Raw genomic sequence first — 21,739 nt, forward strand, 5'->3', positions numbered from 1 at the left:
TTCATCTTTGATGAGATGTAAAAAATAATATTAAGTAATTAAGTTTATGACATGCAATCTATTATGCGATATATTATCTTATTTCTACAAAATCTCAATGAGTGGTCATATATTAAATTAAGAAAGGCGCGGGCGGGTCAAATTGAAAACCACACTTAAACGTTTTATAATTATTCACTTCAAAAATGGTCTTTATAAATTCCATGAAAGGACGTAAAGGGTTGTAAGGAAAATTCTCGCCCCGAGTGATAAAAATTGGAAACATCCAAAAAGCTTTTCACGTAAATCTCCGAAACCGCGGCCTAAATAAACACTCGATGCCGACGTTTCGCTCCGAATGTACAAAAGAAACGGAATCACCCTCAATAGGGTCGGGAGGAATATTTTAAAATACTTCGAGGTTGAGGAATGGCGATTTAAAGTGTCGGAAATTGAAAAACTAAATGGCAAATACATAATTGAATAGTCAAGCAAATGTGTAGGTACCATCACATCATGGGGTCAACGCCAAAGTCTCTAACTTACTTACTAATCATCACGCTGTTTCCGTTACGAACGTAAATTTTAAGTAATAGATTTACTGACATTTCTTGGTGGAACCGCACAATACACAATAAAACGACAACTATATAGTTTTTTAGATTTTTATTTTATTTGACCAGTATATTTCATTGTTACCGACATCATCAGACTGGTGATGTTAGTAACGACGTAACCCGATCACTAGTCAAAGTTAAATTAAAGTGAAATATATATATATTTTTTTTTAAAACTATGATTGTGTTGTGGTTAGTCATTATTTAGTGTCAAAATATTTACTGAATCGTCTTACCATTAGAAACTATTTACGACAAGATTTTATTGATAACTCAACAAATATGAAGAAGTTTTTCAAGTTTGGTACATAATATGGAAGAAACAGAGCTTAAGACCGTGAAAACCCCTCTTTTGTTTTTTGAATATGTATATGTCCTATAAGTTTTCTGACCAAATGACAGTATATTAAAATAATTGATAAAAAAATACGCAGCCTATTAGGATTAAAAAAAAATTAAATGGTCATTGAAATTAAACTGTATGAATCAGGGGATGTAGCAGGCGAAAAACAATCTAGGGGGTATATTTTGACCCCCTCCCCTCGCATTTCCCCGACCACAGGTACGGAATAAAGCTGACACTTCCGTCAGCCGTGGAGGAGTGACACGGCGTTAAAACAGACCGAATGATTTTCACATTCAAATTTATTCCCACAGATAATTTTATTATGCGACGCAACCTTCCGACCAAATTGTCTCGCTGGAAAAGCGATCAGGGGAAGATATAAATTCGAAGAAAATAAATCGCATCTGCGGCTCGAGTTACCAATTCAAATGAGGTGATTATCAGCGGGACCCCCTTCTCCAGACCCCCCCGCTTTGCGTCAAGCCGTCATACGGTTACATGACGTTTATAGGTTGCGGTGATTGATATTTGTTACACAGAGCGAAGGTCGTATTCGAAATGTGTTAAATAATCTCGAGACATTTTCCCAGATGAAATGACGCGTGAATTTGAGGAAAACGCGCGTACAAAAAACTACAGGTACCGCCAAATTATTAGAGAAATTAAGTAATAAATAAATAAAAACAGTCTATCCTGGAACAAGTGAGAAGATAATTGATAAGAAGACAAGAACAAAAAAGAAAAGTGTGCTCAAATTTTTTTTCACAAATCTGGGTTTATCCACTTAGGAGTTATTCATATTGACATCTCACCCAAAATATCACCAGTCTGATCATGTCCCTTGTCAAATAAAAGAAAAGTAAAAAAATAAACTACATAGTCAGTTGTTGTTTCAAAGTACAAAATTTCACGCTGAAAATACTGTAAATAAAATAACAACTCAAATTATACGCTTGATAAAACATTTTAAATCATGTTTTCAGGCGTCTCTTTGTATGATAATGATTCGGGAAGGATATTACATACATTTCATGAAGGTCTCTTGTTAAATACAAAATTACTGAACTCAATTATAGATGGTGCCGAGAACTCACATTTGAAAAAAAGTGTCATTTGAAGGATATTTACAACTTCCGAAATTTGAGTCGTATGAGGAATAATGCTTATTTTTTATAAACACATATTTACCAAATAAAATTTTTAAAAAAATTCTTTCATTGATGTTGCAGACGTCGTTACATTGAATCCTTTCAATTGAAGCACATTTAAAACTTTTCGAAATTGAAGAAATGTGTCAATCACGGGTAGGATGGTGAATCTTACATAGTGTAAAAAGTAGTCAGAACCAGCCAACGATAGGTCGCAAGCCCTGTTAATACCAAGGCTTCCGTTATTCCGTATCTTTTTTAAGGTGTAAAAAAAATGATATTTTACTATCTACAACGTTTCATTAAGAGTTTCTTAAATATTTAGGAGAATAAAAAAAATTCATTCATACCATACAGTATATGGTACTGAATACAATGCACGAATAATATTACTAACTGTAATAAATTTTGCGACCTCTGTAATAAAACAACGTAACAACCTATATATATAAAAAATGGAGAAGCAATTATATCGACATAACATGTTCGTTCTATTTTCTTCGGAATCCGCTAGGGAAACGATAAAAAGGTTATAAAACATATCCATATCACACTAAAGTACACATATATGTATATAATAATAAAACATAAATCAATACCTTTATTTTACTCCCAATTTTACGGCCACGATAAATACGGTTCGACAAAATCCTTCGGTATCAATATTTGACGTGAAAGAAAGAAAACTTTGGCAGCATAAATAATATCAAACAAAGAGGAGAGAAGAATTTTTTCGATTAAGCAAACTTTCGGCCTAACACTCGGTCGTAATATAAAACTCACTGATTAGCAGTTGCTTGAGGTATTTTTTTATTATATAACTTAACGGCGGCCATCATTCAACTTGAGAGACGTATCAGTGGGAGTAGAAGTGGTAAAAACAGTGGTTCTGAACCTTTTTGAAGTCATCACTGACTTTTGAGCACTTTTGATCACTGGTAATATATTTATTGTAACTGCAGACAGTTGGTAGAATTCCATGTTAAATTGTTAAGTAAACCAAAATTAAACATGATTATCGGATTGAATTCTACTTTTATTTTACATATCGTAGTCGTACAGGAGAAAGTGACCAACTACCAAAACGTAAAATGTTCAGGAGGGCCATTTAAGTCACATTTGATTGGCAAGAAAATAAACATCAATGCAGTTAGTCATTTTAAACAAGGCAATATGTTATACTTCCAAGTTTAAAATCCTTTGGGATTTTTTCAAGGCAATATTAAGCTAGTAAGATATCAAATAGTCAATGATCAAGTTTTTGTAAAAAATGCACTTGGTCACTTTCTCCTGTATGAATACGATATATAGTATGTTACGCGTTTCGTTTTATAAGGACATTATCAAATACTGTGTTTGATAATGTCTTAATAAGACGAAACGCGTCACATATCATAAATGTAAATAAAGTAGAATTCAATCCAATAACCGTGTCTAATTTTGGATATATTACCCAACCATTGGTGATATATCAAAAATTAATAAAGGTTATTGGATTGAATATTACTTATATTTACATGTACATAATGAAAATATGTGACGCGTTTCGTCTTACTAAGACATCTTCAAAAACCCGTCACATATTTTGTTAATTAGACAAAACGCGTCACATATTTTCATTATACCATATATTTATATATGTAAATAAAAGTAGAATTCAATCCAATAACCTTGTTTTATTTTGGATATATTACTCAAATATTTAAAATGGAATTCTACCAAATATATAAATAAGGAAAATTCGTAGTACACCAAAACTTAAGATCCAAAAAACAATACAAAGAAAACTTGTATTAAAAATAAAACTGCTTATTTAATTACAGCAAGTTAAAAATTACATTAATTTCAACAACAAAATACTCAAACACATAAATACTCCAATGAATGTTTTTGCGACGAAAATTATTTAATGTGACTCCCTGAGCTTGTCGGCTTTTACAAATTTCAGCCAAAATAGGTCTAATATTTCATATAACTCTCAATTCTTCATCCGAACTGCTTAGCTAAGGTTAACAAATCAAGGGTCAGAAATCCTTTCCATGAACCTACCATTGATAGATCTCAAATAACTCTCATAATGTATTCAATTTTTCTAAGTATTATTAAACTTTGGTTTTAATAATTTCGCGGAGCACTTACAACAAGCTCGTGGAGCACCGGTAGAGAACCACTGGGTTAGAAACACTAGACCGTTTTTATACGCGATATACCGAGTAAAAGAAAAGGTAGGTAATTTAGAAAAAGGGATAATAGAAGGCTAAAAACTATTTTAAGGTGGGAATATCGTACGTTTTAGTGTAGCGAGGATCTCCAAATTTTCTTTTAAGCACGCATCGAAATCCTATATGAACTAGTTAACGTAAAAATTGAAATAAAGTTTGTATTTTCACCTGTTGATAAGGACATCTATAATTCTCAAAAGCATTAATGTTACAATAATAAGCTTAAAAAAGATCTTATACATATGGATATGGCCTTTTATATTTCGATATTTTATCAACATTTTTGAAAAAATCCAAACCGCCTATTTATTTTGAATATATTCAGGTATAATGCAAATGATTTGGTAATCAAATATTTAAATTGATTCGGATATCAAAAAAAATAATTATTAAATTATTTAAAAAATTTCATGCCTATTATACGTGAGACATTGAAAAAAAATTATGATACAAAGAAAAGAGATCGTTTTATATCCTTAATTAAGTACCATCAATAAGCATTGAGTGTAAGTCCATCTCCAAGCACAAGAGCTTAGACTCTTTTTGGAGAGGCACAGCGTAACTAGTATACGATATTTTATAAGTAGAAATATATTTTTATATATATTTATATATATATATATATATATATATATATATATATATATATATATATATATATATATATATATATATATATATATATATATATATATATATATATATATATATATATATATATATATATATATATATATATATATATGTGTGTGTGTATATACATGCACACACACAATTTATTAATCGTTTATGGTTTGGCATTAACTTAGTGATATAATAAAACAATATTAATTTAATAAAAAAATAAAACACCTTTGAGTTTATTCAAAAGTGATTTTTTCAAGTGTTTTATTTTTGTATTTAAATTATCATGTTGTTCCGCAACATTAATGCCAAATTAATAAATAATGTAAGATTTCTTACATTGTACCAGATCAGGTGCTATACGGTTTACAGCATAAAATTAATTTTCCATATATATTATTTTAAAACCAATACACGTGGATGTAACCTTTTATAAACGTTGTCAAAAAAATACGTAATGTATGTATATGACTCACCGATCTGCTCTGCACCAATGTTAGCCATGTACATCAACTTCATGACGTCTATTTCCTCGTCTGGTGACATCGACTCGTTTCCGAAAATGTCATTCTCCGGCCACACTTCCCTATAACACACGATCAAATAGGTAGGTACATCACAACTTCATCGCATTAAACTTAAGCATAAAAAATATTTTTCTTTTTGATAGAGCAGACATTTTTCATGTACCTATATCAGTGATTTTGTAATTATTTTCACTCCTATTTCACAAATCAAGTCAGAAAAATTACTCAACATAACTGTTGAATAATATAGATGTCTGGTTTTTACAGGACTGTCGTAGGCTTTGATCACTTTATACATATCACTCACTCCTTTCAACAACGTCATATATCAAAAAACTTGATTATTCAGGAGATCGTTTTTAAAGTTTGAGAATATAATGAATTTTTGTAAAATAAATATCAAGCCACTTATTGAACTATTTACTGTGCAACAGATCTATTTAGGTAAAACTTGAATATTTTTCTCCATTTGAAAAATATTTAGTATATTTAAAAAAATAATTAAACAATACATTTTCTTCAAAATGCAAAAACAACACTTTCTGCCCGGTAACGGATAAATATTAAGTATGCCCCTTTTGCTGATATACAGTACATTTCCTGGGCAATCCGAAAACATGCACAACTGAAAATTGACGATTTTTTTTATACATGACGTTGTTGAAAGGAGTGAGCGATATGCAACATTCGTCATCCTACCCATCATTGACAACAATACTACTCAAATTTACCGAATAATTTTTTTCACAATATTTTTGAGAATAATGTGCTTGTGAATGTTACACGTGTATAAAGTTAACACTTAAACTACCCTTTGGCAGACTGTAAGCCCTGTTTATAGGTATCTACGAATAAGTTTCAAAATAATTTGACCAGTTATTTTATCCACAGTATTTTTAAGAATAGTGTGCTTGTCAATCATGGTGAATGTTACACGTGTATAAAATGAACAATTAAACCACCCTACGACAGGCCGTAAGCCATTTAAATTCTAAGACCTACATAATCTTTTTCTTCTATGTTGAGATGTCAAATATTAAACTACCAAAACCAACCCGAATTCAATTCGTAAGCAAGCATTTTAGGCACAGTAAGAAATGTTGTTAAATAAAAAAATATTTAGATATCTCGAAAAAGGCTATAATTTTAATAAGATCTTAATATAATCGGAAAAAATGATAAGAAAAAAAATTTTGAGTAAAATTGAAAGAAAGTTTGTATTTTCACCTGTTGATAATGATATTTATAGTTCTCAAAAGCAGTCTTGTTAACATTTATAAACTTAAAAATGATCTTATACATATGGATATAGCCTTTTATATTTCGATATTTTATCAACACTTTTGAAAAATTCCAACCTACCTATTTATTTTGAGAACAGTTGTTAAATAAAAAAATATTTAGATATATCGAAAAAGGCTATAATTTTAATAAGATCTTTATATAATCGGAAAAAATGATAAGATAAAAAAAAAATATGAGTAAACATTGTATCGCTTGGTACAACCCTTTAAGTATAGCCTACTGCAAGCCATTATGCAGGGAAAGATGGAAGGACACTTTTTCGTTTGTAGCAGTGTTATCGATATCACCCGTGAGGTTTATATACTGTAGAACGTAAAGCTTCCGACAGTCATTCTCGTCATTCACCAAATGAAAAGCCAATTACCGACATGTCAGCGCTCTTCAGACGTCGACGGAGCAACATGGCCACCCTGATTGAAACAATTTTCTCAGAACCGGTTTCCGATTAGACAAATAATGTTTCCCTATCAAACGAACGCAAAAGAAAACGATGTAATTTGGGGACATTACATGCCGGTTATGTGGGTAGGTAGGCTCAGTTCAGACAAACTTTGGCGTAATATAACTGAAACACTTATTTTATGTTCGAAAAACGAATGAAAATTGTTACGACTAACGGTTAAAGTACCGATGATGCTTTTAAAGTAAACGATTTACAAAATATATAAACGGATATCGAAATAGAGTGTTTGTCTTGAAACGTTTAACTTAGATTTATATATATATATATATATATATATATATATATATATATATATATATATATATATATATATATATATATATATATATATATATATATATATATATATATATATATATATATATATATATATATATATATATATATATATATATATATATATATATATATATATATATATATATGTATATATATATAACGTGGTAATATTTTCCTTTTGAAAATTAAGTGTAAATAATATGTAAAGTGGGTGTATAATAATAAAATAAACAATGTGTTGCTTTGTAATTAAAGTTTATTCTTAATTTATCTTTATAATAATTTTTATATCTATCTATCTATCTATCTATCTGATTCTGACAGTCAATAATATTATCGGATCTCTTTTGTTTAATTCTGTGCGACGCATGCGGCATCTGGTGGTAGAACTGTTTTATGTAGGTACTTTTTGTAAGTACTTAATAAAATGTATAGGTAGGTACCTAGGTATTTTATTACATCTCCCCCCTTGGGGATGAAAATTCATAGTAAAATTTTCACTCGTCCTCCGGATCATCTTCTTGTAGTGAAGGGACTGGTATAAGTTTAGTGATATGATAAAGTTTTTATTTTTATTTTTTCCTCCTATCTTTTTTCCTTCTTTTTTTTTTCTTTTTTTCTTTTTTTTTTCTTTTTTTCCGTTCTTTTTTTTCTTTCTTTTTTTTGTATTTTTTTTTCTTCTTGACCCTTTTAAAGTAGACACAGTTTTTCTCAATCCATTTGTTTTTTTTCTTTTGAATTCCTTCATTTTTATTCAGATCTCTTAAAGTATCTTCTAATATAACCAAATGTACAACTTTTAATTGTTCATCTGCATTTTTATTCGATTCTAAAACTGGGTTCCGGCTTAGACAATCTACTTCTAAATTTTTCTTTCCTGGAGTATATTTTATTTCATCTTTCGTAGAAGTTTTTTCTACTTTATTTTTATTTTCATTTTTCAAGCACTGTTTCTGTGTTATTTGTATGTCTTCATTTTTATTCTGATCTTTTAAAATATCTTCTAATTTAACCAAATTTACAACTTTTAATTGTTCATCTGCATTTTCATTCGATTTTAATACTGGATTCCTGCTTAGACAATCTACTTCTAAATTCTTCTTTCCTGGAGTATATTTTATTTTATCTTTCGTAGTAGTTTTTTCTACTTTATTTTTATTTTCATTTTTCAAGCACTGTTTCTGTGTTATTTGTATGTCTTCATTTTTATTCTGATCTTTTAAAATATCTTCTAATTTAACCAAATTTACAACTTTTAATTGTTCATTTGCATTTTCCTTCGATTCTATTACTGGATTCCTGCTCATACAATCTGCTTCGAAATTCTTCTTTTCTGGAGTATATTTTATTTTATATTTTGTAGAAATTTTTTCCACATTATTTTTATTTTCATTCTTCAAGCACTGTTTCTGTGTAATTTGTAAATCTTCATTTTTATTATTAATCTTATCATCCTCCTTTGTTTTAAACCAGCACGTTGCTTCAGAGTGATATCGAGTTCCCTTATTTAATTTTCACAAATCTTACATGGACTTTTATCTTTAATTTTATCACTAGTTCTTAGATTTCCACGTCTTCTTTGTTTATCTTCTAATCGTTTTCTTTGATCATCTTCTAATTTTTCTCTCTCACTCCGAACATATTGTAGTAATTGTTTTAATACATCTAATGTTTCATAATTCATTTCCAATTAACAAAATTGTCGTTTTATAACGTGGTAATATTTTCCTTTTGAAAATTAAGTGTAAATAATATGTAAAGTGGGTGTATAATAATAAAATAAACAATGTGTTGCTTTGTAATTAAAGTTTATTCTTAATTTATCTTTATAATAATTTTTATATCTATCTATCTATCTATCTATCTGATTCTGACAGTCAATAATATTATCGGATCTCTTTTGTTTAATTCTGTGCGACGCATGCGGCATCTGGTGGTAGAACTGTTTTATGTAGGTACTTTTTGTAAGTACTTAATAAAATGTATAGGTAGGTACCTAGGTATTTTATTACATATATATATATATATATAAATATATATATATATATATATATATATATATATATATATATATATATATATATATATATATATATATATATATATATATATATATATATATATATATATATATATATACAATATATTCTTTGTGGTTTGGCATTAGCTTAGAATATACACAACGATTTAAATGTAAAAAAAATAAACACTTTTATAAGACCACTTTTAAGTTTATGAATTGATTCGTCTTTTTTCTGGCTTCATCCCAACGTTTCTGTAGACTCTTGGAATCAGCTCTCCTTGTCCCCAGGTTGTAAGTCCTTCTATCATGGACAACGTCACCTAGGCCATGCCTATGAATCATGTTATCTTTCTGTAGCATCCATGAATTTTTTGGTCTTCTTTTAGATGTCTTCCAAGAAAGATCCATGGCTATTGCCTGATTCAAAATATGTTCAGGTTATCTGCGTCTTATGTGCCCATACCATCTCAGCTGCCTTCATTCTACCTTACTATTGGCGTCCGTTACACCCAGGCTTCCACAAATGCGTAAACTCTTTATATTGTCTCTAAGGGATATCCTAGCTGACTATCTAAGCATTCGTATTTCAGCAGTTTCTAGTCGCCTAGCGATACATTTTCCAGCATTCTGAGCCATAGAGGAGTGCAGGTCTGACAATTGGTAGACGTTAACAGGTAAAAATACAAACTGTTAATGAGAACATCTGTCGTTCTCGAATCTAGTCGTGTATATATCAATAAACTCAAAAAGGATCTTATACGAATGTTTTATTTTTAGATTCATATCTATATGACTCAGATTATCTAATTTTATTAGATCGTATGCTTTAATACTTCGTTTTAATACGAGTATCAGGCGTAAAATCATTGTTAAAATACGTCAAAAAGGCCCTTTTAGGGTAAGCTATCTTTTGAAGATAGTATTTTTATAAATACTTGGACGAATTTAATTCCTTTGGGAGATTTTTGGTTAAATATTTTTTAGAATCAAAAGCCATTTTTACTATCTGATACAGGGATCGGCAAACTACGGCCCGCTGGCTAAATCCGTCCCGGGAACTAATAACGGATTTACTGTTTTCATACTTCAAAAAACAATTCAAAATGAGCGCTTCAATAAAAGAGTAACATAGGTGTTGAGAGATATAGCCCTACGCAGTTATCTCAAGGCCTGGAGATATAAAAATGATAAAACATATTTTATAACTATTTAGTACATTTAACTTTTTGGTAAATTATGGCACTAAAATATACCAAACGGCTACTCGTATCGTAAAAACTGGCACGGAAACAGTTTAACACCGTGAGTAACAAATTCTCTTCGTAAACCACATGTTCAGAAATTAAGTAAAACATATATTGAAGTTTTACTTTTATTCTCAAGTTACGTGTTCAAAATAATCTTAAAACGTTTTAAAATATTTGATTTAAAATATTCGTGTTGCTCTGTTAAACAAAGAAACGATACACTATTTTACCAAATACTTCACAAAACTGACATACAGTCTTTTTTTTAATTAATATTTAAAGGAAAACACTTCTTTCAAAAACATTAGCCGGTAGCCATTTGAAATCCATTTTGAAGGCAGGATGTACTAATTTCAAACCGCAGTATGATAAAACGCAGTGTGTAAAAAAATACAAATATTTATCTCTTCAGAGGATAATCTGTTTATACATAGGAAAAATGTCAAATCATATAAAACGCAGTATGTAATAAGTAAGAATATTTATCTCTACAAAGGATCATTTCTTTATACATAGGAAAAATCTTAAACCATCATAGTGATGTTATATGGTACATATTTCTTATAAAAAACCTATATTATTTTTTAAAGCAATCAAATGACTTAGTAAATAATTAGTATTCACGGCAATATTTGAAAAATGAATCCTAAGAAAACAGGAAATTCAATGGAGATATGTCATAAACAAGTCGGTTTTCAACGTGAAGTCTACTGTAGAATTTTAAGCCTTAATGATTTCTCATATAATAATTTTGTACATCTCAAATTTGATGTATTTAAATTAAAATGAGACAAGCGTGGAAAAGATCGTTCTAAGACGAATTTCGGGAACTAATTAAATCGTAATAAGACATCCTGAAGTTAAATTTAACAAAGTTAATGTGACTTATAATAAAATGTTATATTTCGCCGTCACGTTATTATTTCTCATGCGTAAGGTTTTCAGAAATAATAAGGGAAAAATACATAAAAAGATATCTGGTATCACCCTTTTTTAACATAAAAACAAGATTAATTTCAAACCTTTGAAACCTACGTTATTTTTACATAAAAGCAAAGGAAATGTGTTCACGTTACAAACTTCTAATGAGCAAATGTGAGTACGTTTAGTCTTGATCAAAAATGTAAAAAGCACTTTTACGGAGATGAAAGAAGTAAGATAAATAATGAGATAAAATTGCTTTTTTAAGATGGTTGAAATGAGATTCGTCGTACGAGTTTATAATACAATAAAAGAAACACAAAAGTATCTCCATTAGCGAACAAACATTCCAAAAAACAAAGGCAATGATTTATGTTACAGAAAATCGTTATTTTTTGCTTACTTTAACAAAAACAAGAGTTTTCAATATAAATATTCAACGTGCATAGGGACGAGTCGCCTTTTTCTTTCGGCTGTAAAAATCGGAAAGTCTAGAAGAAATAAGTAAAAGGTAACAAAAAATATGTCTGTGAAAATCCCTAGTCGACTTATCAAGTCAATATCGAACTTCATAAAATATACGGCCTTTATTTTATAATTCAAAACATCACATAACTTCCACACGCAGTTTTTCAGTATGTGCATATGTGCAAAGCACTACATGTCCTCACACAATTGAATTTACTAATATATGTGATTCAGTTATAACAACCGGAATATTTTGTATGTAAGGTCCCGCAAAAACTATTGCCAGACTATCTTGTATACAGCCGAGCAAGCCCAAATAAGTTATCGTGCATATTTAAGACTGCACATAATTCTGTACTATCGTGATATGATAATCTTCCCATTCTTCAGGACGGTGACATCAGCGAAACTACGTTCGTAGGGGCAAATTATGCGTTAGAACAGTGAAGAAATGCATCTCCGTGCGTTGCCGGATAAGTCATTTCAAACATGCGTACCATAATATGTCATGCATATAAAAAATAATGTACAATATTAGCGCTACTAAAACGGACAGTATACACACCTACACATATCAATGTGACAAGTTAACGTGGCTATCTTGGGCGATACAAAAGTATTTAGAAATTAAAAATTATTTTGTTTTTACCTTATGTTTTTTATATTTTCTCATTTGTTTATTTTAAACATGCTTCTTCCATTTGTGTTTTCTCATTTATTTCTTTTAAATATGCTTCTTGTGCTTATTTATTATACCTGTTTATTGTTTTTATATTTTGACATGTTTTAGTATTAGTTTAGGTTATTTAAAAAAAATACTTTTTTGTTACTTTTTATTTGTGTTCCAGTCTAGTTAACCTTAATACCATGTCCCAAAATGAGAAATAGAAATTACTCATCGGGAATATTATATGTATATATATTTTATGTATGTAATATGTTTTGAAATAAATAAAGAAATAAGTAGTAATTAAAATATTGCGGTAAAAGTCAATTTCACTGTAGATTTTTTTGCTGAAATTGATTCGTCTTTGAACAACATCTTCAACAAGCAACTATTTTCGAAGATGTTTCTAAGAAAATCAAAAATGATTAATTTAATGGAATTTAACATGAGGGAATTTTATAGTCAAAATTTAAAGCAGACCTATTTTATAAACGTACTCATTTATTATAGGAAATGCACTGCCCACAATTTCAGTCACTAGCCGCCTCTAATTACGTTTTATAATAAAATTAAGTGAGGAATATTTAGGTTTTCGTTGTAATTATTATTTTGTAGGTAAATTGCTCTAAAATATAATATTTCATTGAAAACTTTATCGAATGTCTCTAATTAATTTCGCTGAAAACATTAAAGGTCTACCGCACTCTTTGATCAGTATCTAAAGGACAAATCACCAATTTAGTCAATAATTTAGAGCAAAATATTTATTTTTTAATTTTGATATACCGAAAAAAGTTACATTAAAATATACATCAAGCTACTCCACTTTAAAAAAAATGACATTTAATTATTTTGCCGGGAGTTATTAAACCATAATTTGGAGAAAATATTTCTAGAGACTTGGAATCACGGCGATCTGTCTATTAGAAATATATTTTAAGAAAAGTCGCTAAGTGGTTTTTAATGTATTATTTCAGTATATATAATAAAAACGTAAAAAGAATTAAATTCTATGTTTTTTAATAGATTTATATTATCCACTGACACTTCGTGATGGAATTGCATTTTTAATATATTATTAGATTAAAACCAATATTTTTAGCTTTTCCACTTTATTTTTATTTGACCAGCGACCGGGTTTCGTCGTTACCGACATCATCAGACTGGTCTGATGATGTTGGTAACGACGTCTGATGTTATCGGTAACGACGAAACCCGGTCGCTGGTCAAATAAAAATAAAGTGGAAAAGCTAAAAATATTGGTTTTAATCTAATAATATATTAAATTCAATGAATACATTTTTACATTTGTAATATAGTATTTTTGAAAACATTGCGTAGGGGATGTAAGGATTCTCAACGCACGTGCACGCCGAAAAAACGTGCACGTACGTTACGTCGAAAAAAAATGACGGTATTTTTTTAATGTTATGTATATGTTTATGAACCACATTACAAAATACTTAATTATGCAGAATTATGCATTCTGTTACACAATATCGTTATCTAAAGATATTATAAAAGAGTTTTAAAAGCAACCGATACATTTATTTTATTATTTTTAATTAATATTATGGAATTTAACAACATTTAGTGAAAAACTGGTTTACTGAAAATTTGTTATTCCATACCCTAAAAGATTCCAACATTTATTAAAGCAATGTCACATTTGTTACGCATCCTCGAAATTCCCAAATATAGATTCAACAAAAAAGATTAATATGTAAAGTTTATCCTTGATTAAAAAGATAAGGAATTATATAAGATTCGCAAGGCAGAGTTAGGTTAACCGTTAGAATCTTGAGAATCAATATGACGACTCCGCTATACTTTGTCAAAACCGCGACCGTCGATATACCAACGATGACGTGAATGTATTATATCGGTCGAGCTGGGAGGTTGTGTCACATCATGCGAGTTTCCAAACTTCAGATTCATCAATAATATTCACATAAACATTTTTTTTAGTGAAAAATAAAAATACTTTTTTATAAAAAACATTTTGTTTTCGCTCTAACAATTATCCACAGAATTTCAAATGGACCATTTTTGCAAAAAATTCTTCAGCAATTTTAGCGTACATATTACAAAAAAATCTCAGCATTAAAACGTTAAATACAAGTATTTGTCATCCCCATACCTGATATTTTTCAAAAGTTTATTGCTATTAATATACGGCGTTGAGAAAGTCAAACGATTGTTTGATAAACAAATGGCTTGTTAGGAAAATTACATACAGGGTGGTTAGGTGTTACGAGGTCCTTAATATACAAAAATTGCAGGCGTTGACCGTTAAAATGTCGCAGAGGCCTGCAACAAATGATTATTTAGAACGTACCATTCTTCGGAGCCGACTATGAGAAATCCCACAATGGTTCCCGCTAATTGGATTAGTTCATAAAAGTTGAACGGAACGAGGCGGCCGAGGATGGAGAACGAGATCGCGCTGTGACTCGTCCGCAGAGGCCAAGAGGACAAAACTAATGGTCATCTGCTAGAACCTCAAGTCTAATGCTTTCCACCTGTTATAACCTACGGGTGGCCTAAAGTACGTTTGGCGATGAAACAAAATGTTACATCATCAAACAGACTTTAAAACAACTATATGTGACACGCAGAACGATGGCACGCACAACTGCCAGAAGATAAATAAAAAATGAGGAAATTCAAAAAATAACGAAATAGCGCATGTATCTAAACGAGGCAATGGCTGGTAGAGAAATAAAATACACAAAGAAATAAAAATAATAATTTGTGAGTATATACACGTTTATTTCATTTTCATAAAATACTACCTAAAGGACGCTTCAATATGATTGATTAGGCAATAGGATACTGTGGAAATTGAGCAAAAGAAATGCATTTTTAGTTTTTTTTCTAAGGCTCATTTCACTCTCACTGTTTAAAAACTACTGGTATAAGATCAATATCATAAGTACTGCAATAGCTAAGGCAGGCTTGCCAAATTTAGTATGCTGGTTGGGAGTTGGTTGGAGCACTTTACCCATAGCAGTTGTAGTAGCCGATCGAAGCGTGAGACGTTTATAAACCAATTCGTCTGGAATGCAGACCTGTTTTAGATACTTTGTATACATTATCTATTATTATCTATTATTTTTTACACACGTAGACAGCATTTATACTCTACCCTTTCGAGAAAGCGTAGTTTATGAAGTAGTAAGGTGAGGAAACTGAATTTATAATTTTCAAAAAACAGTCTCACTGCAGGTTTAACACTGATTGCAGTCCTTTTATTGTTTAGTAGATAATGTTACAAAAATCGGCTCTAGATACTACAAACGCATGAATCAACTGACAGGCAGCATCAACTGGCAGATTTGCAACTGGCAATTGAACAATTTGTAAACGATGTAGCGGTATAAGACAAATCTACCACGATAGTTCAACACGACTCGAGCGTGATCTGTCAATGAAAGCCTCTTGAAAAAATGTTATGATGAATCATCCTGTACATAATAAAATAAAATAATATAAATGACATTTATCCAGTGCTATCACATTTCATCATAGAAATGTACAAGAATCCTTCCAGAATGTGCGAGAGGATCCACAGTGCGTCGGCTGAGCGCAGCTATAGGCCGGAGACAGGTAACAGGGCTGGCCGCTGATGCAGAAACAAAGTCCCCTTCCCGCGAAGGGCGGGCGGGTTTTAATTTGTATTAGGGTGTAATTGGACGGAAAGCACACTTTTACCGTTACGTGGAGCTTTCCGGATAATGAGCGTTAAACGTTACGCAACGAGGAAGGCGATTCCAAAAAGTATTAATACAATATTAAGTGATTTGGTGTTTATTTTGTAAAGATCGATACTCAATCAGCTGCGTTTGAATATCAATAACCTATTTATAGATTTGACGTTTAATTTGTAGAACTCCATTTTAATTTATATATTGAATATTAAAATCAAACACTGATTTTTTGAGTCTACTAATATGTATTTTATTGTTTAAAAAAACATAAAAATAAATTTTGTGAAAATTCGCTCAATCCTTTCAAGAACGTTATAAATCAAAAATCGTCAAGTTTCAGTTGTGCATGTTTTCAGAATGCCCAGAAAATGTCCTATATTCCAGCAAAAGAGGCATATTTTTAACTTAACAGTTGTTTTTGCATTTTCAAGAAAAGGTATTGTTTAATATATTTTTTAATGTATTAAATATTATTCAAATGGAGAAATAACATTCAGGTTTTAAAGAGTTCAATAAGTGGCTTGATATTTATTTTTAATACATTGTATTATATTTTTAAACTTTAAAAACGTTCTCCTGAAAAATCAAGTTTTTTGATTTATGACGTTCTTGAAAGGAGTGAGCGAATTGTTTCGCCTTGTTATGGCATTTTTAAACGAATTTACATTCGAATGTCACAAAAAATACAACTTAGTAGACTCAAAAAATCAGTGTGTGATTTAACATTTAAAACATAAATTAAAATGGGGTTCTAGAAATTAAACGCCAAAACTATAGTTATATAAATAATATATTTCTACATAAAACTCTGGATTTTAAAAAAATTATAATGATTTGTGAACAAAAAGTCTTATACTAGTATTAAAAATAAAACAATCAAGACTCGCCACTCGCGGACTCAGTTATTCGTTTTATAATTCACAATTACGCAAAACCGCGAAAGTTTCCGAAACGCCTGAAATTATAACGAATTAACCTGACTTTTTCGGTCTCTTCTAACTGGAATATACTTTTGTCATTAAGTATATAAAACTTTTCCAACAAAAAGTGCCAAAATATTTATTACAAGTGAAAATAGTTTTAATGCAAAAGTATCCCTTGGCCAAATGTATCTTTTTGATTTATTAAAAAGAAGGAATTGAATAAAATATGCCGATTCATTTAAAATCACCCTTGTTCGGGACAAAAAGCGCAGGACTGATCACCTTGCCTTCTTGCAATTAATGTTCAAGGTCACACTGCGTCGATACGATGCGGTCCTCTTTGCACTACTGGTTGTAGGTTAGAAAAAAAAATATAAATATATATTTATATATATATATATATATATATATATATATATATATATATATATATATATATATATATATATATATATATATATATATATATATATATATATATATATATATATATATATATATATATATATATATATATATATATATATATATATATATTTTTTTTAAATACAGGTTAAAGTGGCATTTTAATATACCTAATTTGATTTACTACATTCCGATTTTTCGTATATTTTCTTTTGGATTTTATGATAAACATATCTCATTCATAAGTTAGAAGAATTAAAAGAAAAATGAATAATTCTTTCAAAAGGCATGTTTTTTTAAAGAAGTACTTATTTTCATTAAATTTGATATGGGGCTTAACAATTTATGTACATATTCATTTGAATTTTAAAATATAAATATCCCATTCATATGTATTATGACAACATTTCTCGCAATGCCTGTTAAAATTTGGTATAAAGTAAATCGATTCAACTTATGACTATGCACCGAGTTCTTATGTTTAAAATTTTATAAAAAATATGAGAATTTTCCAAACCACCCACGATATTATAGCTTTCATCATCTTCAGTATATTATTTTATTATAAGTTAATATTTTTACATTCATAATTTAAGGAAGCGAACGCCATTCAAAGTAAAATATGTAAAAATAATTTACACATATTTATTTTTGTGTCAAAATATAAAAACGTATTAAAATATATCTACATTATTAAAATTTACCTTGTGAACAACGAAAAAAACGTTACAAAGGATTTTTTTAGCTGGATATTTTTTATATGTACCTAATTGAGGAGTATTAATAAAACAACCAAAAAATAATATGTTCATACATACACGTAATAATAAGCTTCAAAGGAACGATGTTTCACAAAGAAACATAAAAAACAAATACATACAGAAATATTCGAGAAAATGTAATATAAACATTTATCATATGTAGTTCAAAAGTAAATTAAATGTCCCCATTAAGACAGTCGAGTATGTCATACGAATATAGGACAAAGGATTCTTCAGATAATAAGTCTGTTACCAAATTTTATCGGAAAATTTCCCAGTTTTTTTTTGTCTCGTACAAATTTATGCCGGGACGGAACAGATTTATAATATCTTTGAGAAAAATCTTTTTTTTATAAGTATTATATCAGAATGTATAAAACATAAAGATTTATTTATTTTATCAGATATTTGGATTATTCACCCTATGGATGATACGTCAATATATAAAATATTATACGTGTCTCAAACTTCTGAGGCCAAAAGTTCAAAAGTCTGAGAATCCTTGGGCTTATGACCTGGTATTTATGGCAATATGGATGTTCAATACACAAACACAATTCACGAATGCTACAGAAAGAGAACAGGATTCGAAAGCATGGCATGGGTAACGTTGTCCATGATTGAAGGACCTATAGCTGAACCCAATATATATATATATATATATATATATATATATATATATATATATATATATATATATATATATATATATATATATATATATATATATATATATATATATATATATATATATATATATATATATATATATATATATATATATATATATATATATATATATATATATATATATATATATATATATATATATATATATATATATATATATATATATATATATATATATATATATATATATATATATATATATATATATATATATATATATATATATATATATATATATATATATATATATATATATATATATATATATATATATATATATATATATATATATATATATATATATATATATATATATATATATATATATATATATATATATATATATATATATTTGGACTAAGGTAACATTTTTAAGAGTCATAATTTTCTCTTTTATTTTCCCGCTCACTTCTACACATCGATCTCATTTTTCGCAACGCCGATATTGTTTTCAAAGCGAAATAAATAAGCATCAACCGTGAAATGAAAAATAAAGCACAATGCCATAATTTACGAAATAATTTATGTCAAGCTGTTGCTCGGCAAAGTTGGTCTCCTTCACCTGAAGACACTTGTCAGTGCGGAGCGCTGGGGGTGGTTCGCGCGGCGAGTACCGGGGTGGCAGCGGCAGGCTGGAACTGTCGGCCGACTAACAGCGGGAAGGTCGTTTCGTTAACCCATTCGCATATCAGTTGTTATTTTAATCGTACGTCTGTGTACCGGCCAACGTCGAGGGAATCGGATCTAGCTGACTAATTGAACTAAACACTAATCCCTTTCACTGACTACACTGGGGTACTTCTAGAAAATTTGGTGATGGACTTACAATCTTGTATTTATTTAGATTTGCAGTGACAGGTATATTAAAAGCTTTTAAATGTAAATTCACAGTAAAATCGCGATACAATTTTATATTGTTTCACATTTTCAATAAATTTCGCAACTTAGTTCAACAAAAAAAATTGCTTAGCAAGAGCTGATCTGTCAGGACGCCTAGATGCTTATGTATCAGATCTGGGCATGCGGTGGGACAGCTTTCAATATACATAGTTGTTATTTTAATTAGCATACAAATATACTAATTGAATATATCCCCGAAAGTAAAAAAAAAATTGCCTCGCCCGGAGGGGAGGTGATATGGTTTGCAAAACAATTGAGCAGTCAGTCCACTTGCAAACCACGTTTTGTTAAAAATTAAGTTTTTCAGCCAATGGCCATATTTAACCTTCTAGCGTATTGAGCTTTTTTCAGAGATTTTAGAGAGTGAACTGTCGATCGCCATAGCGAGTTTTGCGAGAGTATTAATTTTTCTATTCCATTTTATCCCTTCATTTTATAACTTAAGGAGTTTTGGCAGATTATGTTAAATTTGAACGTCAATATTTTTGATTTTCTACCGATTGGCGCCATTGGATAAAAAACTTTTTTTTAACATAACGTGGTATGCAAGTGGACTACTCAATTACGCGCTAATATTTTGCACCTGATAACGCTCACGTGTGATTCATACTTTTGAAGCGTCAAAGGCGTTTAAATTCAACCGAGTTATAAAAATAAACTGTCTCATAAAATTATAACTATTACTGTTTTACCAAGAAAAATGGTATATATTATTGCACACGTATTTTATCGAATTTTTAGATCAGAAATATGATAAATTGAAAATGAAACATGAAAAAATTACATTACCCCTGGGATGAAATGTTTTAAATTTTAACAGATTTTAGTTGATACTTTAATAAAAAGGATAATTGTATTGTTACAGAGACATCTTTGGTCACGTGCCGTAAATAATTTTGTATAAAAATAATCATAAATAATGCATTACCAAAATTATCATAGTACAAAAGTACCTTTATAATATGAACTACTCACGGACGGAGATATGGCTTAAACCGCCGCTGATATGCGAATGCAAAATATTCTTAGCCGCCAAGATATGGCGGCTGGTACGCCGATGGGTTAAGTAAGATTCCGAAACGTAAGAAATCATCTTCAGCGCAAATAATTCCCTTAAAAAGGCCTAACACAATTATTAAACCGGGCGGCAAGCTGATTTAGGAGAAAAGTTTAAACAAGTCGCCCGACACAAAGCTTTATGAATTTATGGGGATTACATGTTTTCCCTGACACGATACAACAAAAGTGTTAAAATTTAAATTTATGTGGGAGAAATTCGATTCAAACTTGCGACGGTGACCGTTTTAGTCGGAATTATAAATTCTTATTTAAAAATTCTCCGTCGAAATTGGAGAAAAAATCTTATTATTATGAAAACTCGCTCGGTACCTGAATTCTTAACCGCATTAAGAGAGAAAGTTTTATCGCGAACAGCGGGCTTTATTACAATTTGTGGGAAAGTTAGTTTCCGCGAACTCATTTTGGGGGAGCATCAGAGGACGAGTGAAGAAACT

The 21,739-nt window shown here is 29.7% G+C and overlaps 1 protein-coding gene across 1 annotated transcript in view; it reads right to left on the minus strand.

Annotated features, from left to right (window-relative positions):
* Nucleotides 1-21,739, minus strand: part of timeout (circadian regulator timeout) — a 304,829-nt gene that overhangs the window by 252,986 nt on the left and 30,104 nt on the right. Inside the window, exon 11 of the mRNA XM_088262542.1 lies at nt 5,413-5,522. Within this exon, the coding sequence (XP_088118668.1) occupies nt 5,413-5,522 (110 nt within the window). The remainder of the gene's footprint in view (nt 1-5,412; nt 5,523-21,739) is intronic.

This window comes from Brachycentrus maculatus, unplaced genomic scaffold (assembly GCF_059751285.1).
Source record: "Brachycentrus maculatus isolate JH-2025_06_01 unplaced genomic scaffold, ASM5975128v1 h1tg000183l, whole genome shotgun sequence".
NCBI lineage: Eukaryota > Metazoa > Arthropoda > Insecta > Trichoptera > Brachycentridae > Brachycentrus > Brachycentrus maculatus.